Source organism: Drosophila sulfurigaster, chromosome X (genome assembly GCF_023558435.1).
Source record: "Drosophila sulfurigaster albostrigata strain 15112-1811.04 chromosome X, ASM2355843v2, whole genome shotgun sequence".
NCBI classification, from domain to species: Eukaryota; Metazoa; Arthropoda; class Insecta; order Diptera; family Drosophilidae; genus Drosophila; species Drosophila sulfurigaster.
In genome coordinates this window covers 11294361-11320498 of record NC_084885.1, presented here as the reverse complement: position 1 = coordinate 11320498, position 26138 = coordinate 11294361, and the positions used below count along the sequence as shown (strand labels likewise).

At 35.2% G+C, this 26138-nt stretch overlaps 2 protein-coding genes across 5 annotated transcripts in view; one reads left to right on the top strand and one right to left on the bottom strand.

Annotated features, from left to right (window-relative positions):
• Positions 1-26138, bottom strand: part of LOC133847266 (rhophilin-2) — a 42733-nt gene that overhangs the window by 3260 nt on the left and 13335 nt on the right. For 2 of the 4 annotated variants that reach the window (XM_062282187.1, XM_062282188.1), the window contains exons 3-8: positions 4635-4751; positions 4434-4561; positions 2533-2686; positions 2006-2464; positions 1614-1758; positions 20-289 (exon numbers count right to left, since the gene is read on the bottom strand). In XM_062282187.1, the coding sequence (XP_062138171.1) occupies positions 186-289; positions 1614-1758; positions 2006-2464; positions 2533-2686; positions 4434-4561; positions 4635-4751 (1107 nt within the window). In that variant the 3' untranslated portion in view covers positions 20-185. Of the gene's footprint in view, positions 1-19; positions 290-1613; positions 1759-2005; positions 2465-2532; positions 2687-4433; positions 4562-4634; positions 4752-17972; positions 18091-26138 lie in introns of those variants that run through there. The other 2 variants (XM_062282191.1, XM_062282189.1) reach the window with 2 other exon arrangements.
• Positions 19454-20802, top strand: LOC133847270 (putative odorant-binding protein A10). The gene is made up of 2 exons (XM_062282200.1): positions 19454-19741; positions 19960-20802. Exons 1-2 carry the CDS (start codon positions 19483-19485, stop codon positions 20199-20201), a joined length of 501 nt encoding a protein of 166 aa, XP_062138184.1. The 5' UTR covers positions 19454-19482; the 3' UTR covers positions 20202-20802.

Genomic DNA, 26138 nt, shown 5'->3' with positions numbered 1-26138 from the left:
TGGCAATTATGTGACTTACCTTGAGATAGCGGCACATGCGCTGCAAACGTTGCGCCTCCTCATGACTAGCCAGCGCTTCTTTCAAATGGGTGCGCTTGATGGCAACAACACTGGCGCTCTCCTCCTCACACTCGCTGCTGGCCTCGGTGGCACGCAGCGCCTCCCGCGCATTGCCAATGAACGATTCATTCGATGACACCGTCTGACTCTTTTTTGGTGCCCAGCGACACGTTGTCGCCATCGCCCACAGTCGCATCGATGCTCCGCGCCTCGTAGTGATGTGCCAGTGCTGCAATTAGCCAAAAGTGGTAAGTAAAACCATATTAACAACAATTCATTAGAAGTTTAAATCAATCATTGACTTGGTGAAGTTTAAATACTCTTCCTCCATATTAACAACAAGTTATTAGAAGTTTAAATCAATCAACGACTTGGTGAAGTTGAAATACTCTTTGCTAAGAAGAAGTGTGGTACAACTAAAATGCTGACTTTATCCTTAATGAAACTATTTAATAATAAGATTAAATATTATAATAATGCTAACAATGAAACTATCATACTTATATATCATAAAGTTGAAGGACTTAGTTCTTAATAGTCTGGTTCTATAATAATAGCAGCGATTAATGTATTAAAAAGAAAATGCTGAATTTATACTAAGTGAAACTTTGATAAATTGTAATAATAATGCTAGCAATAAAACCTAATATTAGATACCATAAATGAAGGATTAGATATCATTGTAGGATTTAATACTCTGCTTCTTTAATTATATTATTCGTTAAATATATTATTTGATTATTTGTTTTTGATAGTTAATTATTAGTTCTTTATGCGCTGATTCTTTACTTGTATTATTCCATAAATATAGTATTTCAATGACAATATTTAACAGAAGAAATTCATAAATAAAGCTGAACAAAATACAAAAATGGATCAGTCATGACTCTTCTTGAATATTTTCTAGCAAGTTTCTAAGGCAGCTAAGTTTACATTATCCTATTGTTCATCCGAGAAATAAAAACAGGAATAAAATTATAAAATTTGATTAGCTTAGCTTATAAATTAAGCGACTAGTTTGCATTAGTGATCACAGACAAACTGATGATCAACAGAACAATAGTAACAACCAAACATACAGCTGCAAAATTCAAGATAAGACAAAAGTCTTTCGGTAATAAAATTTCACTAAAAACCACTTAATTTGTGTTGTATTACGGTAAGAAAAACCTTAATTATATGTTTCAAAAATTGTTTCTTTTTTTTTGTAAATTCGCAGATGTGTCTGATTCTATCAATATATAAATCAGTTGTTCAAGTATAGACCTTTAGTATACAAACTAAGCATTGATTTAATTACAGATACAATTAATAATAATCTTTCAATATGTCAACTTATTAATTTCTATATTTAATATATAAACTAAGCATTGATTTAATTACAGACACCAATAATCATACTCTTTGGCTATACGACTCTATCAACTTGTTGATTTTAGCATTAAACATATAAATCAATTCTTTTAATTGCAGACAACTCTCAATGGAAGAGTAGTTGCAAAATATATGTATTATATTTTATGTGGTGTGCAGCAATAGAAGGCGTCGCTCACCTTTGTACAATTCGGCCTTGAGGGGCACCAGACCCGCCCAGCATTCGGGCAGATAGGTGTGCGTGTCATTCACTTGGATGTTCTTGTGCATCTCATTGTACTCGAGCGACAGCTGTGCCGCTTCACCAGCCAAATCCCGAAAGAGCTACAAACGCAAAGCGAATTATTATTATTATTATTATGCTAGTATGGAATATGAGTGTCGTCGAGTGATGAATGAAGCTTATCAATTAGCCAACTAATGGCTCAAATGCATGCAAAGCACTGATAAATCATTCAAATGCCAGCCAGCTGCCAGCACTTGGCTTGGCTCACTTTTCTCAACAACTCTCACGTATTAGAAGTTGTAAGTTATGTTAGCTATTGATAAACAACAACAGCTGCTCACTCACATGACTGGACTCGGTTAGGCCCAGGGCCTCGATCTGTAGCTGCAGCTTCTCGAAGAGACATTCGCGTGCCTGGGAGAGCATCAGCGAGACAAGGACATCGAGCACCTGCGGCTTCAGGTCCATCGACGGGGCATTGGTGAACGTATCGTAGATGTGCCGGAATATTCCAGCAGCACGCAAAAAGCTATCCACAGCCGCATCCAAACCGCGCTCCGTGCGTCTGTCGTGGCGTGCACCGATCTGTGTGTAAATCGCACCCAGATTGAACAGAGTGCAGGCCTTCTCGAAGGCAATTGTCCGCTGACACGACGGCACTCCGGTCAGCGAGTCGTACCACTCGAAGTAGACGCCCAGATTGCGATCGGGCGGAAAGAATCGTCGTTCCACATAGTACAATAGATTGTAGTAGCGGAAAAGCAGCGCGACGCCAAGATCATCGCGCGAAGGTGTCTTTGAAGCCTGCAAATTGCAATTTGAATTTGATTTGTAATCAATACTATTATGAAATGCTGTTGACTTCTCTTTACCTGTCGCGTGTCTGTCATATCGGCTATGGCGTCCATATAGATCGACGGCTCCTCGCTGTAGTGCTCGAGAATAAAGTCCGAGAATGGTTCCATAAAATTAATTTCCTTGGTCTCCTTGAGACCCAACGGTATCATTGGCATTATGCCTTCGTGACTGGAAAAAAGTAAAAAACAAAACAAATATTACTATACTATATATTATGTTTTGTTATATTCCAATAGTTGATACTTGTTGTAAGTTATATAAATCTATATTTAGAATATTGATTTATCAGTACATTAAAAATATATCAGAAAGTGCAATATATATATATCAAATTGTCAAACAAAGAAACTAAGACACGATTGCAGCATTCTGTTTTTGCTATTCCTTGAATATTTTTAAAGTTATCTGAACGCAATCAAATGAATGAATAAATGAAATTTTATACTCAGCAAGACAACAAATTATTATAAGACATAATACAATGTTAACGGCTAAACTAATATTCCATATTTACTTAACATTTTTGAAAAAAAAAAACACCTATTTTTATTCTGTAATACTAAATAAGTCTTTATAGCAATATATACTAACATAACCAAATCAAATTATAAAAAATGTATTTTTAGCTCTGATGGTTTCTAAAATCTAAGAGACTATCTCCTTAAGCTACTGCTTGGTTATATGTACATATACATAAGTCTGAAGATTGGGCTAAATAAGTTTTCTTATAATGTATTCTGGTTTAATTAAAAAATTCACAAGAAAAAAAGAAGAAACAAAAAATAATAATAAGAACTTGGTTGTGTCTTAAATTTGTATTCACTTTTATTCATTTCATTTTCCTTTTATTATTCAGTGTAGTTATTTATTGATCTGTGCATAATATAATTATAATTTGCCGAACAAAGTACATTGTTTCGCTTGGTAATTGATAAATTACAAACTAGATTTGTGCGTGCTAATACCTTTAGTACATAGATCTTATCGAGCTGACAATTATTTCCCCAACAAAAACAAGTACAGGCGACGCTCGATAGAGCAAACAAATTGCAAATGCAAACTTGTGGAATTCTTTTTGAACACGCTACATGTTTTAATATAACCTTTCAGACAAATTAGCTAAGTCATGAAATGTTTATTCAGCTGCAAATAACATTTCAATAATTACATGTGTTTATTCAAATGTACAACTACTAAATGGATTATTTATGCAAATCGGTTGAGTGAACATTGCATTTAACTAGTTCACTGTATCGAGCGTGCACTGTACATGTTATGCTTTTATTGTTGATTGTCAATTTGTGTGTGCACTGAGCCCTGGAAGCCTTTTATTAATACACACACACACACACACACACACACAGACAAGTTGTACACATCAATAAATAGTTAATCTATATTAAGTATACGTATAGTATGTATTGTATATTGATATACATTTGTATGAACAACAATCGGGTAATAATTTTTCATATTTGTATTTTTGTCAGTTGTGCATTTAATGACGCTTTTTCACTTTCTTTGTTGCTTTGGCTTTTTGGCGCCGAGTTGAGTTGAGCTGATCTGAGCTCAGCTCAACTCAGCTGAGTTGTGTTGTGTTTGTGATTTCGTTCCACTTGAGGGCGCAAAAAGGCGCTTGACCAGAAACTGATGCGCAAAAATTACTACAGCTGCCCAGCTGGCCAGTTGCCAGTTGCTAGTTGGAAGTTGCATGCCCCAAACTGGCTGGGAACTGTGAAAACTACAAATTTCAACATTTGCATGCAAACAAAGCAAAGCAACAAAATTGCTGCCAACGAAGCGGCTAAAATGGGCGAACTATTCGATATTCGATCGCTTGACGCACCTCCCACATCGAAATGAAAATTAAAATGAAAATGAATATCTATGTATGTGTACAATATATCACTCTTACCTCTCACTCTGATAGATCTCCACAGATGAGTTGAGTTCGGCCAACTGCTCTTTAAGCAGCTGCAAATTCGAATTGACGAAGCTTAGCTCCAAGGCGACAGTGTCTCGCAGTTTGCGATTTGTTGTGGCCTGCGAAATAAATATTTGTGAATTAGTTAGTATATATTGTATATTATATATTATTACATTTAGCTACGCTTACCTTATATAAATTCTCGGCACCAGCGCGTAGGCGCAACTCCTTGTTGATTTCCTGATTCAGTTTGCAGCGACGACTTTGCAATTTGCCACGACAAGTTGCGGCCCGTGGATCGGAGCCCTGCAATCAAACAATACGTATACACAATTAATGAAAATTAATGAAAATATAATTGATATAAGTTTATGCGACGAAGTTATTTAAGAAATACATTTGTGTGACAAAAGGCGTCTACTGTAATGGGATCTTAGTTGCTTTGGCTAACAATTTGGTATATTTTATACTGTGTGGTATATTTTGAATGTAGTGCTATATCCATATACCAAATATACCCTTTGATACAAATAAGTATTTTTGATTCGGTATATTTTAAGAATAATACCGCGCACTTTCTTAGATGTTCTTTATATATATTTTATACACTCTAGTATATTTTAAATGTAGTGCTATATCAATATACCAAATATACCCTTTGATACATACATGTAAGTATTTTTGACTTGGTATATTTTAAGAATAATACCGCACACTTTCATACATGTTACAAGTTTAGCTATTTTAAATATTTTCATAACTTCAATACAACCTCAAAAATTTCTAAGAGTCTCATAATTTAATACGTTCCTTAAAGGGTCAAGATAGCCTTTGAAATATTTAATACAATAATTTAAATATATGAATTCTCATAAATGCTAATATAAGTAAAATACACTTAGTTTAACGCAATTAAAATAGCTCAAGATAATTTACAATATTTACAACTATCTCACTTATAAGTGTGCAAATTAGCATTTACAAATATATAAAAGGCATGCGTTTAATTAAACGCTCTCAAAATAATTATATTGTTTGATGAATATGAATAACGAACATAAAAAATTGTATATTTCAATTTACTGCCTCAAAAAGTAGCATTTGAAATATTTAAATTTCTTCCGAATAAATGATAGCATTTAAAAATAACATAAAAATATGAATTTGCAAATTTATTTTGACGAAACATCAATGTTTTATTCATACACATTTGCATTATTTATTATAGTCGCATTTAAAATTATTGTTCGATGCGTTTTTGTTTTTTTTTTGTAAATTATACAGATGTAACGATTGCAAATTTCAAGATTATAAATGGGACACATGAACTCGTCGTTCATGAACTCATTCAATATGTAATCATAATAATATACTCATATATCTTTGTTTTATAACGTTCAAAAAAGGGGACAAATGAAGGTTTCTTTGAGGCATAATTTGCTTGTGGGACGTGCCAAGCAAACCCAACAAAGTTGATTGACTTTTTTACGGTAGCCTAAGTTGCTCGCTCAGTTAACAATAAAATACAACATACGAGTACAACAAAAATACAAATGAAAAGCAAAAAACACAAAAGCAAAAAGCAAAAAGAATAACACACAAATAAGACACAAGCTGCCATACAAATTGTGGAGAGGCCAAGTGCAAAACGTCGACGATTTAGAAACAGAAAGAGAAATAGTTAAAGCCCCAAGTTCCAGTAAATGGTAATGGAGTTCTTTTCAGTGCTGTTCTTGGCATAGACGCCCGCATTTTTTTGACTTCACCTGCATTTGCCAGCACACCATTCAAACATATGTATGTGTACACAGCGAGAAATTGGTTGGTAAATGTACAAAAATGAATTTGGAATACTTTGGTATTATAATTTTTTTTTTTAAATCTTCGTTTTATTCTATTTACAAGTTTATATCTTATTTGGATTTTTCTATATTTTGTTAATTTTTTATATTTTTATCTTTGAAATAATAATCAAGATTGATGTGTCTTTATGACAATAAGGCTTCTTGACATATAAGTAGAAAAAGATTCAAAATATTGTTCAAATTTCGTGATAAGATTAAAATTAATTACGGAATTAAAAATTTAAGGATATAGATTAATGATTCATTCATATATAACTAAAAAGGGATTGAAATATTTTACACATTTTTGCATAAACCCAATTCAAAGGAATTTTAGAACTCATAGTTTAAAGATTAAAAGTGATGTATATTGATGTCAATAAGATTCGTTGATACATGAGTAGAAAAAGATTTAAATATTTTATAAATGTTGTGGAATTCAAAGATTAAGGATTAAGATTGATGTATTTTAATGACAAGATTCATTGACATAGAAGTTAAAAAAGATTTAAAAATGTTATATTTGTCAAAAATACAAATAAAATTATGCGAATTCCGAGGTCTATTCAACATTTTGTTGACTGTTCATAGATGATGCCCAGAATATTAAAATACAAAAAATGCAAATATAAAGTTCAGGGTAATATCAATACAATTTGTAGTAACTTTTCGTGTAGTGTAGCTAAGTACTTGCAACGCAACTAGAATAACAAAAGTTTGTCGTGTTATCTTGTTGTACATTCACACACACAAACACACACTCCGATTTCAGTTGTGTTGTGCACAAAAGGCCAATGTGCTGGGCCAAACTGAAACACTTGGTAGGAAAAGTAGCAGAAGCTACAACAACCGGTAAACTTGGCTAGACCATAATTACTATGCGTCCACATCCACTTCCACATCCACGTTAACATTAACATTAACATTACGATTACCATTAACGTTAACGTTAACGTATTCACGTATTTGTACGCCAACGCAGCGTGACACGATCGCAGATCGTAGTATAGAACTCGTCGCAAACGGAAGTAGGAAGTCATCGTCACGACGACGCTACGCTGCACATTCTGTCTAGAAGTTGGAACCCCTTTTGATACTGACTCCGCGTACTTGCTGCATATGTAGTACTCCAACAAAAACAACAACAGCAACAACAGTAACAACAGCAACGATTGCAACAAACAATAAAAACAACACCTTGCTTATTATTCATTCAATGTTCGCCACGTTTCTTGCCACAATCTTCGTCAGCATACGTTGAGGTCCAGAGCTCAATGTTGCCATTTTGCAGAAGGGTGAAGAACAAGTGATATAGTGATATACATACATATGTATAGAGTTCATCCATATGGATATATGTTAATGCACAACGAATTGAAAATTTCTTAATTTTTTTTATTGTATTTCTTTAGTTTGGAATTTAAATATGAAGTTAACAATTTGAGCAATTCGTCAAGTAACATTCAAAGTGCAGTATAAAAGTGAAGTTAGCAAAATTATAGTTTACTTATATGCTAAGAATACTTTGTATGGAGGATATCAATACTAAAGGTAATATATTATTTATGATAAAATAATAGTTATAGTCAATAATATATGAGAAAGTTATTCGTTATTATATGCAAGCAGTATAAAGTAATGAGACAGCTAAATTGAAAAGTATTCATACTAGATATGCTTACTTATATTGGCTAATTGCAAAATTCTAATGTCATCTTACCAATAATATTGTGAAAACAAATTGAGCCTTTAAATATACTGATAACATACCAAAATACAGTATATGTGCTGGTGCGTATAAAATTGATCTATGAAATGGATTAAATAACCAATTTGTTTTATGCAGTATATCACCATATATCACCATCATGTGTACTGCTGCATATGATATTTGTCTTATGATCGCAAACAAATTAGATGATCAGTTATACACCAAAAATCATGATTCTTATTCGATTTCATTTATTCTTATTAAGGAAAACTATCTATTTTTCCTCTGCCTAGTAGTCGAGAATATGGTTCAAGTCTGCTCCAAAATTTAAAATATTAGATCACATATTGATCATTTTATTCTATCCATCTATCTTTTGTTCTATCTTTTATTCGCATTGAAATTGAAATTAATTCAACTTGACTGCTCTCTATTAATAATGAAAGTGTCTACTGTCATTGCGAATGAAACTGATGTGACTCGAAGTGATTTATTTATTTTTAAAATCATTTTTCCAGTGATCAGTGATGACAGGAGTCAGCTGTTGAAGATTGGAGATTGAAGATCGGAGGACCACCAAAGCATATGACTGCGACCTGCTCAAGGTTAAGGGTTCAACAGCAGATGCAAATGGAGATGCAGTTGGACATGTGCAGCTGATGGGCAAACTAAGGAGTATTGACACTAAAGTTCTGACCCTGATGCGATCTGTTGAGCGTGTTGTGTGTTTACTCCTCATAAGTCACCGACTTCAGCCAGGCAAAGAGTGTCCCAGGTGAATGCATTTTCAAAGTGTGGCTTTACCTTTTGTTTGCCAGCTCAAGCTGAAGCTGAAGCTGAAAGCTGAAGTGTAAGCTGAGGCTCAGTGTGGCGAGCCTTGTGTGTGTTGGCGTGTTCTGCATAATTAAAAGAGTCAGCAGTACACTCTCAAGAGGGGGCCGTTGTTGTTGTTGTTGTTGTTGGACGTAGTTTATGACCGTCTCAACAAACGCCGACGACTCTCGAGCATGCGGATTTGGCAGCTCACAGCGTTCAGCATTGTCCACAAATAAATGGCGCCCGCCGTGATGCCGCGTTGCCGAGTTGCAATGCCCATCCACAAGTAGCTGGCTAGCTGGGTTGCCTTTGCTTTGGCTGGGCAATGAACTCAACGTGTGTCGCTGGGACGGATCAACATTGCCGTTGGGCCGGATCGTGGATCGTCGCTTGGCCATTAGACATGCATCAGCATCGCTTGCACGTGCTTGAAAAGTCAATGCACCAACGATGAAGGAGTGGAAGGAGGAGTTGAAGGCGATGGCGATGGCGAAGGCGAAGGCGGTGTTTGCTGGCCAATGGCCAATTGGATGGGATTGGATGGGCCATTTGGCAGCCGATTTGCCTGAGCCGAGGCCAGCGAAGTGTGCAAAATGATTGCATTGCAAATAATAATGTTGTGTGCACATCATCTACTTTGACTACAACGAGCACTGATTAACCGATTATCTAGTTGATTTTTGTGGGTTGCGAGACTCGAAGTCTCAATCTCCCAATCTCTCAATTTCAATTTCAGTTTCAATTTCAATTTCGTTTTCGCTTTCAATGAAATACTCGAAATCCAAAGCAACCAAAAATTGCCGTGAGTAGCATGTATAATCCCGGAATTGCTGAAACCCCGGAGCGCATGCAAATGACACGGTCAAAAAAAAAAAGAGTGAGAAATAAACAACAACAAAATGCGAGCATCAACTGCATAAATACAAATCAGTATCAGCCAAAAAAACACAGTTTTCGAATTATGCATGAAAGCGCCCGAAATGGCAATGGGAATTTCAGTTTCAATTTCAGAAAACATTAAGAAATGAAAGTGTATTTTGTTCACTTTGTGTTTTGAGGGCCAACAAAGCCAAGCCGCCAAATCAATAAAAAAAAAAACTAAACAAGGCGATTACGACTTTCAAAGTCGTCAATGTGGTTTTTGTTTCAAGTGTCTAGAATATTTTCTGCACAGCTTCAGCAGCAGCTCGATCAAAGCGTCTTTTGATGTCTTGACTTGTGACTGACCCCTTTCATTCATTCTCTTTCGATAGCTATTCATAGTATTGTTTCATAATGATTAGTTTTTTTTAGTTTTTGTTTTTTTTTTGCGCTTTAGCTTTTGGTTTCACAGTTTTCGATTTGGTTTTGTGGAACGTGTTTCGTTTAAGCCACTGTTGGCCCATATTCAAATCAAAGAGGTCAATTTGTAATCATCACTAGACGACAGCCTGACATATACTATTTAGATGGAGGAAGGGAGGGAGGGAGGTAGGCCCACATTTCACAATCATATTCATAGCATTCATACTTGCCACTCGCAGCACTATGTAACACTTTCTAGAGCTGCTTGCCGCACATTCCGACACCCCGAAATCAAAAAAAAATAAAAATAAAAAAGTCAAAAACTAAACAAAACCTGTTCCTGTCGCTTGTTGTTATGTTTGGGTTGTGCCTTGTGCTATGTTGTTTGTATTTTTTTTTTGTTTTTTTTTTTGGCTAGTGGTACTTTCACCTGTTTTAAGGTTTTCGCGCTTTGGTTTTAGTGTTATTTGGTTTTATTTTTTTGTTTTACAAATCGGGTTAGAGTCATTAATTAAACAGACTCATAACAGAATTTGAGGCAGTCGGGGAAACGCTTGGCCAGCATCACAACACATCACACACACACACACATCAATTTCTGTGTGTTTTGGTATTTTTTTGGGGGCATTCTGTTAGTCACAGTTGGGCGCCGATTAGCCCAGCAAGCATCACAACACACACTCTCTGATGTATCTGTATCTGTATCTGTGTATCTATGGTGTCCATTGTTGTTCCCTGACAACTGCGACCCACTGGCTTTGTTATATGACCCGAAACCCATCATAAAACGTCAACAACAAATACACACATTCTGTAGACCTACACAACAGCTAATTTCATATTGTACTTTCCGATGACTTCAATACTCTATCATCAAGTGAAGTCTTGCTCAACGTGCATGCGAAGTCTATTAGCAAACAATGTTAAAACATTTGGTAAACAAGGAAATCAAATCGAAAAAAAGTTTAAAAACATTTTCAAGCTAAACAAATTTGTAAATTATATTGCAAAATTGTTTAAACCGTTTCAAGCTAAACTTAATTTTATATAGGCAACTACTAAACACAATTTTATGTACTTCCTTTTAACAAATTCAAATTCAAATTTTATCAAATTATTTCATAATATATTTTTTAAAATCACATCAAACACATCTATAAATCAATGTATAAACACTTCATATTTATAACTATTTCAAGTTAAACTCAGTTCTATATATTTACTTTTAAACTATATCAATTATTATATCATTATCAATTTTTGTTTATTTTTTGTATTATTTGATCTACTACAAATATATCTATTGATCGATATATTACCTTTTATATTTTTAAAAATGTTAAAAAAAAAATGCACATGTTTTACAAAAAGATCAAAATAGATTTTCTGATCTTTTGTGTATTTATTCACATTCAGTAAAATTTGTTTAATATTCTAATAAATTGTGTTTCTTATCTGAGTTTTCTAAATATTAGACTACATTATTATTATAAAATAAATTTCTAAATTTCATTATTGATGGCTGCTCAAAGTTCCAACTTAAGAAGTTTCTAATTTATGCAAATTCTGCATCAGAATTTATGAATATTGATTTCATGCTAAATATGCATATCGAATATCAAAAGAAATGCCATATGTATATAATAAGTTTCCACTTTTGATCAAAATAATAGAAAATGCCATATATGAAGAGCTTACAATCATTTCAAAAAACACTTCTTAGTCTTTTATGCCAACTCTATAAAAGTGTTTGTTCAGAATGCAAAGACCACGACAAAAGAAATAAAAGCCACAAATAGAAGCATAAAGCACTTCTTTTGAACCGCAAGATGCGAGATTAATGTGTTGCTAAACCAAGGGGAAATTTCAAAAAACAAATTCAATTTGCATTTGGCCAAATGCCTCTCCGAATGTGGCTCAACAGACCGTAAGATTTGCATACCACAAACGATGCTATTCGTTTTTATGGGCACACCGTCAATAGGGTAGCTCGAGTTGGTTAATTGAAGATTAAATTGGCAAAATGAATTACAAAAAAAAAATACAGAAAATACAGAAAATGGCAATAAAGTTGCAGCTGTGAAATGCCAGAGTCAACATTAACATTCAAAAACAAACAAGCAACAAGTAGAACCAATACCAGAAATAATAATAATAATAATAATAGCAACAACAACAACAACAACAGCAACAACCACAAGCAGCAGCAGCAACAACCTGTTGCCATAGTGGCTAAGTGACCCACATGTTGGCAGTCGCAAAACTTGTTCACATTCAATAATACAAATCGCTTAATAGAGAGAGACAGAGGAAGAGAGAGAGAGCGCAATAAAAATCATCGGCCACAAAAATGCTCGTAAATATGCGTGTTAGCTGCTGCTGCTGCCGTTTGCATATGCATCAGCAACAGGCAGGCAGCAGCAACAAGTGGCAAGCGTTAAGAGGCAACAGCTTAGAGCCAGCAGCTGTAGAGAGAGATATATATATATATATATAGCTATGCATTTAATCGTGCACAACTCGCCTGGACCTTGCGACGAGGAATGCTGAACACTTGACAAAAACAAAAAGAAGCAATAATAGCAACAGCAGCAACCACAGCAACAGCAACAGGCACAACAGCAACAACTATTTTATCGCACAAGTGTGGAGCGAAGTTGCTGCTGCGTCGTTCTGGAGCTCAACTGGTTTTTTGAGGTCGTTAGGCAGCAGCAGCAGCAGCAACACTCGCAGCAACAGCAAAAGTCACAGCAGCAATAGTCGCAGCAGCAGCAACAGTCTTCAGCAGCAGCAACAGCATCACCCGTTAGCTTCATAGAGCCAATGAAGATTGAATTTGTTGTTGTTGCTCACTCGCTTACTCGCTTGCTCGATAACTGTAAGCGACAGCATTTCGAGTTTCGGGAAATTGGAACACACACACACATACACACACACACACATTTTGGCTCTTATTGATTTTGGCTTCATAGTGAAAATATATTTTTCGCCAAATGCCAACTTTGGCCCGTCCGTTAGGCTCGTTAGCCTGGCCCCAATGATGCGGCAAATGATAAATGATAAATGTGCCGGGATCACCGTTGCTGCTTCTGCCGCTTCTCCCAATTCCCCTAATTCCAATTCCAATCCCAATTCCAATCTCATTGCCTTACTTAATAGAATCGCCGACAACGATTTGGGACACAACTATAAAAAATGTTAGGCCCAAAGGGCCACACAATAAAAAGCGTTCTGTTATTTACAGCAACTTGTGCGATTTGGTCTCATTTCTTTTCAACAATAAATTAAATTTCTTGCCTTAAGTGAATTCGGGCTAATCAAGTTTTCCTCTCATTTTAAGAATTAGGCTAAACTTTTTGTTCACCAAATGACATTATAATGATATAACTATTACGCTTGAAGATGACCATTTTTTTTCAACATTTTGTTTAAGGTTATATTTTACGAAATTATGAAAGTCTAAGCTAAGCTTTTTATAATAGTTTAGAGCAACGCTTTTTGCCTTTTTTAGGGGAACTATTTAATTTGATACTTTTGAATTTATTTCAGAATTTAATAATATTTTGGATGAGTTTATATTTTACTAAATCTTTGTAGCTAAACTATATATAATACCGTTAAGCAACAATTTGGCTGCGATGAGATAAAAATTGTAAAAGTTATTCAGAAATAATTATATATGACTACTGCTATCGAGTCTTAATTAGATTGGTTGAGAATCTGGTATTCTTTGTAGTACTTCTGTACTCTGTAGTATACCAATATACCGAATATAGCATTAGGTAAATTTTAGTATTTCATTGGTATAATAATTTTGTATGTTTATACCCGCTACCCATAGGGTAGAAGGGTATTATAACTTTGTGCCGGCAGGAAATGTATGTAACAGGTAGAAGGAGGCATCTCCGACCCTATAAAGTATATATATTCTTGATCAGCGTCAACAGCCGAGACGATATAGCCATGTCCGTCTGTCCGTCTGTCCGTCCGTCCGTCTGTCCGTCTGTCCGTCTGTCCGTATGAACACCTAGATCTCAGAGACTATAAGAGATAGAGCTATAATTTTTTTTCGACAGCATTTGTTATGCTTGCACGCAGATCAAATTTGTTTCAAATTTTTGCCACGCCCACTCCCGCCCCTGCAAATCAAAAAAATCGAATAACAAGCGTAATTTTAAAGCTAGAGATACGAATTTTGGTATATACAGTAATAACTATAGTAGTTATGATCCCTTAAAATTTGGTTGCGATCAAAAAAAAATTGTGGAAGTTATTAAAGAAATACTTTTGTATGGGCAAAAACGCCTACTTACTAGGGGTCTGAGTTGCTTTGGCTGACAATCTGGTATATTGTGCCGTCTATGGTATATTTTGAATGCGGTACTATATCGATATACCACATATACCATTTGGTATATTTTAAGTATTTTTGCAGTATATTTGGTATATTTTGAGAATAATACCGCAAAATATATTGCTTTTATTCAAAATGGGTAGCGGGTATCTCACAGTCGAGTACACTCGACTGTAGCTTTCTTACTTGTTTAAGAATGATATCACTTTCATTTATTAAAAAAAATTGTCAGCCTTAATTGATTTTTTTATTTGGCATTATTTAATTTTCAAATTGTTAATTGAATGCTGAATTTAATACTATTTTTAAGGGTATGAGTTTATATTTTACTCGATCATTTAAGTTAAAACTAAGCTATATATTATTATTTTGAACAACGAGTTTTGCCATATTTTTTATATTATTTAATTTCATTATTTTTAAGTTAAATTTTTTAAGGGAATTATTAAAGTCTAAGCTAAGCTATTTATAATTATGTTGAGCAACGAATTTCGGGCTTTTGATTTATACTTTTTATTTATATTTTGAACTTAGTTTTAATGCGAATCCGCAAGCTAGCTAAATCTGACTTTTCTGCTCAATTCAATTTGCGGTTTAAAACAAAAAAGCAGCCAAATGGCATATGTATAATAATTTGACAGCGATACAAATGGCGCATCGCATCATTAAATAATTAACTGCTAATGACATTACGTGCTAGGTCGAGCATATTGAATGCAAAGCTAGCTCGTTGGCAGCGCTTAAATGGTCAGCCATAATGGCCAACGAAATTGCCAAATCACAGCTAAACACCCACCACAAGACCAATCAAAAAGTACAAGTACAATGTACAACGTACAACGTACACTTATAGATACAACTACGGATATGGATACACATAGTATAGATCTATGGTATAGATCTCTGACTATTTCAGATTGGTCTACACATGCCAGCTCTGATTGACGCCAAATTGCCAGCGGCAATTGTCAATGGTTGTTGTTGTTGTCGTTGTTGTTGTTACTGTGATTGCTGCTGTTCTAATCGCATGATGAAAAACCAATTTGGCTAGAAAATGTACTAGAAAATTGGCATTGCCATAGAATATGCCACAGATGCTCCACTGTGTGAGTGTCAGTGTGAGTGTACTCGCATTCGTACTCGAAATCGTATTCGTATTCGTATTCGTACTCGTAAATGCCTTGGCATGTTTTATTTTCCCACATTTGAGTCCAACTTGCCCGTGTGGCTCATCAAATCACGTATTGAAATTGCTGCCGTCCCCCCTTCCCCATCTCCATTTCCATCTCAAATTCCCTTTGCCCCTCCCAGCAATCATTTCCCACTCAAAGCCAGACTGTTGTGGGCGCCTAACAGCCACAACAGCAACACCAACAGCAACAGCAATAACAACAACAACTGCAGTTCAACAAATGTTCAATTGCAAAATAAATCAATACATTTGATTGGCTAGAAAATACCCTACAGTTGACTACGATATTTTCTACATTTTCATTTAATTTAATTTACAGCTGTAAACTTTGAAATAGCAGTGCTGGCGACCTGCGTGTTTAAAATTCAAAAATACTGTTATAAACACAACTTCTAGATAAAATTTAGTTATAATAGCATAATGTATTTCATTTATAACAATTAAACATTTTTTTCAGTTTGGCGAATATGGATAATAACAAATGCAATTGGGTGATTTGTGAACAATTTTGAAATATTGAAATTTACTAGAAAAAAACTTTTAACATCAAATCCTAATTTAACTTTTATTTTATTAAGACTAAATTGTATAAAGAAAATAAAATTTTTGGAATATTCACTACATGTTATAAGTTAGTGTTATGATAACCAAAGAATGTTAGATACAAAATTTGGTGCGGAAAAATTATTTGTGAATAAAAACTTTATTATTGATTCCAGTAAATTAAATATCAAGCATTTTACAGATAAATAAATTTTGTATTATTATAAAAACAAATAAAATATAGTTGAAAATATAATTTAGTTTAAACACAACTAGCAACTTCAAAAACTATCAACGTTTACATCACGACATATACAACTATCTATATTTAAATTAGATCTTTTGTATTACATTCTTCCCAAAAAAACGGAAACCTTGACAATCTATTTTAGCACATAATGGAAATTGTATCAATAAAAAATATAAAATAATAATAATAAAACAATAAAATAATAATAATTTGTTATATTTAATGCATTGCAAATATCGGCAGACTCTTAGGAAATATGTAAGTAAAATTTGTATATTTAAAACTAATATATAAAATTTTAAATAAAGTTTTATATAAATATATATTTTTACTTCAATAGAATTCCTATTTATGAAAATCTTGACAAAAAACTGTGAGTTAGCAATCAAAAACATGACTTGGTAGAACTCAAGTTCCTTAAATGTAATATTATTATATGGTTATAGTTCCAACTAATTTTCTTAATACTTGAAATAAAGTGATTTATACAGCTCAGATTGTCGCGAAGTCGTTAAACCCTTTCTCCTCGATTTCTTAATGGGTATTAAAAATCTAATTAGTCATTTGCTTAAGCGTTAACACTAAAGATTGTATTCATTCAATTAGCGAAATGCAGAAAAGATTTAAATGCGAAAACGTAGTTTTCTTGGAATCAACTGGAATTCCAGACAGGTTTTGCATACTCATACTCATACTCATAAAAATAAAAATACTACTCAATTCGATTTTAGCGTGTAAATTCCAAACTCAGTGGTAAATACCTCAAATTGTTAGTAATATTCTATATGCGTCATCTCGCAATAAGGTTATTTCTCACCTTCAAAAAAACAAATAAGCAACAATAAAACTCAATTGATTTGAGTGCGAAAAAAACAAAGCTCAACAGCGAGCATAATTGACGATTGTTGTCTCTTTTTTTTTTTTTATGAAGGGGGCTGCTATTGCATAATAAGTATCATCACAAGCTGAAAGCGTCTACAAAGTATATATTTATTGGCCAAGAAGCAGCTAAAGTCGCGAAACTTAAGTGGCCTCAAAGCGATGCGCTAGCATTCCATTGAGAGAGAACTCAGAGAGTCTCAGTATTAATATTTCATTTTGGTATTTTATTTGCATTCAAAATCAAATGAAGTGTGAATGTGTGTGTGTGTATGTGTGTTCAATGGCGGCAAATGTCAAAAATCGCAGCTGGCATATGTCAGAATTGTGTGGCAAGTACTCAAGCTTGAGCTCAAGTATTTGTCGGTTTATCACGTAGGTGGCGCATATACATATATACTACATATATAATATATATACACGTTCCGCATACTTCGTCTGTCTGTCTGTCTCAGTCACCTGTCCATGACTATGGCTAACTATTCAATTATGAGCAACAACAGCTTTGCGAGACGATCTTTTAGACGCACGTGTCTCCACTCGAAGACTTCTCGTCGTGGGTGGACACAAGATGCCACTTGCCACTTAATACGAGTAGTGAGTATTCTAGCACTTATTTCATAGATATTCACACATCATATTATATTTGCTTACCATTTGCTCCAGTTTCAGCAGATAAGACATTGGCGACTTGCAAGTCATTTTGTTGTGCAAAAAATCCACAATACACACAAAAATTAAAGTGCACAATTGAATTACATTTAGTTGCGCAGGTATTCAAACTATTTATAACAAATTCAATTCAATTTGCAGTTATATTTATTTCTATTGAAATTCGCTGGCGAATCACGAATCAATTCGAGTTGAATAATAAATTCATATGCATGACATTTAACAGAAAAATTCAACACTCACTTCACACACACACACACACACACACACAAAAACAAATTTAAACACAAAGCTGACCTTGAGGTCCAGAGCATTTACATTTAGATGCGATTACAGATTCGCTTGCTGCACAAGTGGATCAACAAAAACAAAAAAAAAAAAAAACAAAACAAAACAATGGCAAAATTGCCAAAATTCGTGAATGTCTTCGAAAATATCTTTCACTTTGGAAGCACAATATATAAAATTTGCAAAAATGCAAATGCGAATGCGAAAAAACTCGCGCAACACGTCCGCAATCCTCGAGATACAGAACAGTTCTTGGCCGCTCTTTGCCATTGGCAATAGTCCAAGTCCAATCCAATCCAATGCCAATGCCAGAGTCGGCGTCGCCGTCGCAGTCGCTACGATTCCAGTTGGCCAGAACGCAGCAAAAGAGAAAGAGCTGAAGTTGAAGTTGAAGCTGTAGATGTAGCTGTAGCTGAGGCTGTTCGCTGGAAATGGGTAAACTTCTTGGATAGGCTGCTGCTGTGTGTCGACCTGGTCAGGTGGCTTTTTTTGTGTAGTTCTTTGTGTTTGTTGCTACTTCGGCCCCAAACTTGGCACAGACTCAGCGAGCGAAAGACCCAAATAGAAAATTGTGTATTTATGCTAATGAAGTCACAAATGAAAGCCAGGCGAATAAATAAAAATGAACCAAGTCAGACGCAGGCGTTCGAGTTCGAGTTCGCATTCGCGTTTCGCGATCGAGCCTCATTTGCATGTGTTGCCAAAAAATAAAGAAAAACGTTCATTAGCAGGTGGCAGGAGCCAATGGCGCCCTCTTTGCTGCCTCGTGCTTGAGTGCAGTTCAATGATGCAAAACTGGACTTGAGACTCTTGGAGTGGTCGGGATTGCGCTGGCGGAAGTGCTGTGTCGAGTCAGCAAGTCAGCAAGATTCTCAAGAATCATATACTCGAGAATGCGCTGCGGCAGTTTACAGTTAAACAGTTAACAGCGCTTTTGCACGCTGTCATCCCAAGTGGCAAATGGTGGCCAGTAGTGGACCGTGGACCGTGGACGGTGACCAAGAGCATGCTGCAAGTTGCACGCCGATGCCCAAATCACTGGCAATCATAATTCAATTGCAGTTAATTTGTGTGCGCAATTTAGGCAGTCGCCAAATTGCCTGAAAACACGCACGCACTCCACAACTGCTCCACTTGTGGCCTATATAAAGTGGCTGGCTGTCAACACAAGTTCACAAGTTGCATCAGTTTCAAGTTCGTCACAATGTTTCCATTAACAATCGCACTTGTGCTCCTCAATTTGCTGCTCCTCGCGGCGGTCAACGGTCATCCGCCGGCAGCAACAACGCCTGCGCCTGCGCCGATGTCAGCTGCTTTAATGGATGCCACTGGGGAGGCATATGACAGCAAGTTCGATAATGTGGATCTGGATGAGATACTCAACCAGGAGCGGCTGCTTAACAACTATATCAAATGCCTGGAGAATGCAGGACCCTGCACAGCCGATGCCAAGATGCTAAAGGGTAACTATCAACAACAACAAAAATAGTATTTTTTTTTTGAATAATGTGGCAACGCCGTGGGTGGCTGCTATCGATAACAGCAGCGAGGATCGTATCGATTAAAGGAGGCACAAGTATCAATCGAGCAGAAGCACGGGCAAAAGCTCAACGTGCTAACAACAACAAACACATTAAACGAAATTGAAATATGTATATTTATAAATACATTTCAATTGCAGACATTCTACCCGATGCCATGATGACGGACTGCGTCAAGTGCACGGAGAAGCAAAAGTATGGCGCCGATAAAGTGACCAAACATTTGATTGACAATCGCTTGGAGGATTGGATGCGTCTGGAGAAAATCTATGATCCGCAGGGCAGCTATCGCATCAAATACGAGGCATCGAAGCTATCGAACAAGCCCGCCAATGAGAAGATCGAACTTGAAGCCGGCGATGGTGTTCAGGGCGATTCTTAAGCCTTTTCAAGTGCTTTAAAAACATATCTACTAATATATACACTTGTGTATATTCTTTTCCTTTTTTGTTTTGTTTTCTTATTCCGCACTCACAGAGCACACAATTACAAACATAACATAACGAATAATAAAGCATAATCCAAAGAGCAATTAACTTCCTACTACATTTCAATTTGCCAGCTGACAACTGACAATTATAATTACTCATTGTGCGAATTATGAATGTATTGCAACTAATGAATTGTTGTGAACCCAAACACCCAAAACGATCTGTTAACTTTGCACAAAACAATGGAAACAGAATTTCACACAATCTGCGAAAATTGTTTCGTTTTTATTTTTTCTGTTTTTTTGCGCTCCGACAAAAAATAAAAACTTGTAATTACATGCAAAATTCGATAACAAAATTCCAGCGCGGCGTCAAAACTTTTCAAAATGCGCTACAATCTCGAGAGTCGAGAGAGGAGACTCTTGGCAAGCAATTAGTCCAAATGCTACCTTATATAACGATAAACAATTGTGAGCTTGGCATTGAAAACGAATTGGCAATTTGCGCATTCATTTCACAGTTGTAACCTCTCTAAATAGTCATCGTTTGTTTGTTTGTTTGTTCAAAAAAATAAGCAGTTCTGATTATTGTAATTGATTCTCAATTGCGTGCAGTAAATTTAAGTTTGGATTTCAAATTTAGGATTTACTTTTAAGAGTCAAACAAATATCATACTCCCAAATGTAATCGATAGCCAATTATCCAATTGTTAAATAAACACTTGATGCTTGTAGACTAAATTAATTGCTATCTAACTTTATAAATATTTAATCCGAGGTTCAAGAATTTGTCATTGAGTTATTTGATATTATAAATATTATCATATAACCAAATATTTTGCTAAGCCAAGCTGAGCTGAGTTTAATCTTCCTAAGTTTGCAGCTATAAATCAACATAAATATTTAATCTAAGTTGACGAATTGGTCATTTGATATTATAAACAAAATATTTTACTAAGTCATGATGAATTATTTATCCTAAAATTACACCTATAAATCAGCATAAATACTTAAGCGTTGTCATTGACATTTCATGCAACAAAATATTTTTATTTTATATGAATTTACATTTATAAATTTGTTTTTTTTGTTTTATAACTTTTAAGCAGAATACTGCAAAATGAAACTGGTTTCGTTTGAGGCATTTAATTAATTGGAAACTATAAAAATGAAAAGTGCAGGTAAAAACGTTTGCTCCATTTGTGGAATGTTTATGGGATCTACATGTGTGTACTACATACATATATACGATGCTCTTATCACTGGCCGATCTTCAGTTTTTTTTTATAGTGTCGCAAAAGTTGAGGCATCATCATCAGAGTCTACATGTTGATCATAATCATAAAATTCCGTCAACACACCCACATTCAGCGGTGGTCGCGAAGGTCTGAGTTGCTGTTGTTGTTCCCGTTGTTGTTGTTTGGTTGGCTTTTCAAACGAAATGCGACATCTGGCTCTGACTCTGACTCTGGCCAAAAAGGTGTGGCCCAGAGCCAAAATCAAAAGCCTCGCACGCTCTTTTGGTGCGAAACGCTGCGTTGTTGTTGTTTGTTGTTGTTGTTGTTGCAACAGCCTCCCAGTTATTCAATTGTCAGCCAACTGCAGTGGTAACTCAATTGTTGAAATGGTCAAGAGCCGCCGCATCGCCGCATCGAGTTGAACGAACCTGGCTGGCTGATGGCAAACAATTCGATTTGGTTTTGCTTCAGTTCGGTTTGCCGTACTATGTGTGGCTTTATTCGTCGAATGACGCGCGGTGCGGGGAAGGGCAGCAGCGGGTAAAAGGAGGGGTGGTTGAGAGGGAGGGGAGCAACACCCGTTGGGGACGTGCCCGCCGCAATGGCAGCCAAACTTCCGGTTTCATTTCATTTAGTCGTAAACACGGCCATGCCAGCGATTCAAACAATCCAAAGCCAGGCAAAACAGTTGAAGTTGTTATTGCTGTTGTTGTTTGCTGTTGCTGTTGTTGTTGTTGTTGTTGTTGCTGTTGTTTCATTTGGCTTTAGCCTCAAATTCATTTGTGCTCTGTGCCCGCTTCGGTTTTGCGGTGGGCTGCGCTCGGCTTTGACTGTCAATCAAATTCGTTGATGGTTTTCCGCTTGCCTTTGACTGCAATCCCATTTCCCATTCCCCCATTCACATTTACAATGATGCTGTTGCTGTTGCTGCTGCTGTGATTGTGGCTGTTGCTGTTGCCCAGAGCGAGGTATGCAATGCAAACTGTGGCACTTACAAGCTTCTAAAGTGGCTCAGTCTTTCCGGCCATTGCACAGTGGAACAGGATCAAACATTTTCTACAAGACAAGTATGTATTTTATTCATTTTTATTTCTACCAATACTTCAACCATTTTTCAGTTGCGAATTGAATATTTTATTATTACTACTATTGTACTATTATTTAATCAAAATGAAAATCTCTTCTTTTCCTTTTCTCTTCTCTACAAGTTAAGCATTTATTTTATTAAATTTGATTTCTATTAATACTTCAACTATTTTTAAATTGCAAATTAAATATTTTATTATTATTTTCTTAAATGTACTATTATTTATTCAAAGTTAAGATCTCTTTTAATTGAAATTTAAAAGCATTCCTGCTTTAGCAAACTTTTTAAACAATTCTTGAGTAAAGCACATAATTTAGTATGAAATTTGAATTGGCATTAATGTTGCAACCATTTTCACAAAATTTGCACACTCATAAAATGTAAATGCCTAAAATATTGCATTTACAATTTATAAATGAGCTAAAATTGAGATCAAATTGAGATTTATATTATAAATTTTGCTTTCCACCAATGCTTTAAATATTTTAAAATTGTATATTAAATATTTGTATAAAGTTGCAGCCATTTTTTATACTATTACTCAAGAATATATTTCAAGTTTCAAAATGTCATATGCATTAATTGGATAAAATATATATTTATTTAATTTTTTTCAGCAATACCTGAAATAAATTACACATTTGTAAGTTTAATATTGTTTATTGTACAATTTATTTCACATTATAAGCAAACTGCATTTATTTATTGATCAAACGTTACTGTTACATAAATACGAAATATGAATGAAATTTTGATTTTTAATTAAAATTAATGTTAAATTTATGAAAAATAATGATATAGATTTTACATATGTACGTAAATTTGTATTATTTTATTTTAATTTTGAACAGTATGTATAAAAATTCTACATACGTAAATTTTTATTATTTTATATTAATTTTAAACAATATGTATAAAAATTCAGGTCATTGCTGATAAGCAATTGGAATTTTAGGTAACACAAAATTAAATTATACTTTTAATATAAATATTTACAAGTTACACAAATTTAATAAATTTTTCAATTTATACATTTAATAGTTTGGTACATTTAACAATTTAAATGAGACTTATAAACATTAATAAACTGTAAATTTTATTAAAACGCTAAACTGCTCAACAACAAGAAGCATTCACTTAACAGATTTCGCTTTGCTTTTATATGAGCAGCTTTATTTAATTTCCCCTACAAAGATTGTAATAATAAATCTACTTAAGATTTCTTAGAGCAACTGTCTTAAATTTGGTATAATAATTTTCATTAGTAAAGACATTAAAATTTGAACTTGTTGTGCGCAAAAACTATAAACGATAACTCAACTATTTTCACTCAACAATTTAGTTACATTTAAGTAAAGCAATTATATATGCATATATTTGTTTATTGCTGGTAATTTGCATAAACCATTGAAAGCATAAAAATGCCATAATTGTCCCACTGTGCAGAGAGCTGGCTGTTAGGTGCGTAAAGCGAAGCTAATTATGCGTGCAGACAACTACAATATTTAGTTCTAACTAACTATAAATCTCAATCTGAATCGCTGTGTGCGTATATTTATTACTAAGCCATCATTACAAACAAACGCAGCAGCAAACACACGTACGTAAAGGCGAGTCCATTGAATGAGGGTTTCAGCAGCTGAAGTTCAATGGCTTATTGGGATTGGAAGTGGTTGGTTGGTTGGTTGGTTGGTAACATAAAAAAGCAAGTATATTTAAGCTGCTTGTTTGTGTTTCAATACGCAAAAGAACCGAGAAGTTTGCAGTGGAGGAATGACCTCGACCCGGCTGTCAACTTCAACTTCAATGGCTTCACGGCAAAGCGACAACGGCAACGGCCAAGAAATTGCATCAAGAGAGCGACAGCGAGTGCGTTGACTTGGCTAATATGGATATGGGACGTAGATATTACAGCGTTGTTTTACTTGCGCTGGTTTTGTTTTATGTTATTTGGCCCTCGAATTGTGTTTTGCAATGTTTATGTTCATGCCACAGCTGAAATTGAAATCATCAGCATAATAATTACGCGCCGTAACGCGGCAAATGTCAAAACCAAGTTCGAGTGCAGCTCCTCCACCACCATCTCCTCCCAAAAAAAAAACGGCTCCCAGGCCGTTTAGCAACTGTTACGAATGTCGACGTCGACGACGTCGTCGCAAAATAATAAAGAAATGTCATTGTCAACGGGTCGCAGCGTTTAATAAATAAATTATGTAATTACGGACGGCATCGCATCCATTGCATGTAACGCCTCGTAATCCAGACCCCAGTTGCCGCTTGCCGCTTCAAGCTTGCCACTTGCCACTTACTGCTTGCTGCTTCCCATGGTCGAGTGAACACCTCGAAGGCAGCACAACAACAGAAGCGACACTGGCGACACTTTGTTTCATTTGCATTTTTGGTTTCAAGTTCACAATCGCTTCTCCTTTAGCAACTTGTGCCTCGTCTTCTCTGCCGTTAGCCGCTTCAGTTGCTGCCAATTGGCTACAACGGATGATTGCCCGTCATCGACTTGGCTGATTGGATTTCCTGTGAAGCGTGCTCACTCTCTGCTCTGCTCTGCTCTGCTCACTGTACTCACTTATTAGCCATGTGCTAAATTATTGACTTCCTTTTGCGACTGCATATCATTTTCACAAAGCAAGGAAAAGGAAAGCAAAATGCGATTGCCACTGCGACTGCGACTGCGAAATGGCAAACGTTAAATTGGCATCTACTCGCTCGCTGGCAGTACGCGTTACCGGTTTTCCGGCCCAAACAACAACAGCGTCAAATGTTAGCCTAGAATGTTAATGGTGTCTTAAGACACTAACGTGTGCCACACACACGCGTTAATAAAAAAGGCACAACTGGCCCACTTGAGCTGTGGACAAATGTGGCCAAAAAGGTAGCAGCTAAGCTTCAGCCACAGTGGGTCAAGGCTCAAGCTTAGCCAACGAAAAAAATGCAGCACTTGTTTAGCCAAAGCAACAAGCTTAACTCTAAGTTAACATAGAGCCAAGAAATCTCAATAATTCTCATTACAATTTGTCAGCAAATTTTACTTAGTATTCCTGCCACCCAGAGGAGAGAAGGGTATTACAACAATTTATCAAAGGCTATTTTTGGTATATTGATATACTCTACTACTACTACATACATCGTTTGGTATATTGATATACTCTACTACTACTACATATGTACATTTGAAATATACCAGAGATGATATTTGTAAGCCCGTATCTAGTATATTTTAAGTGTAGCAGTATATAAATGTTTATAATTTGGTATATAGTGGTATTTTCGGTATATTAATTTGATATATTTAAAATGCGGAAACGTATGAATATACCAAATATAGACTTTGGTATATTTGGTATATTTCACAATGTTAATTTAATGTATTTAATATACATTATGTGGTGGTATATTAACATACCAAATATAACCCTTGGCATATTGTGGTATTTTTCGGTATTCCTATTTAGTATATTTAATATATAGTAATATAATTGAAGTGATATATCAATATACCAAATACAGCCTTTGGTATATTGTTGTATTTTTAGGGTATATTAATTTGGT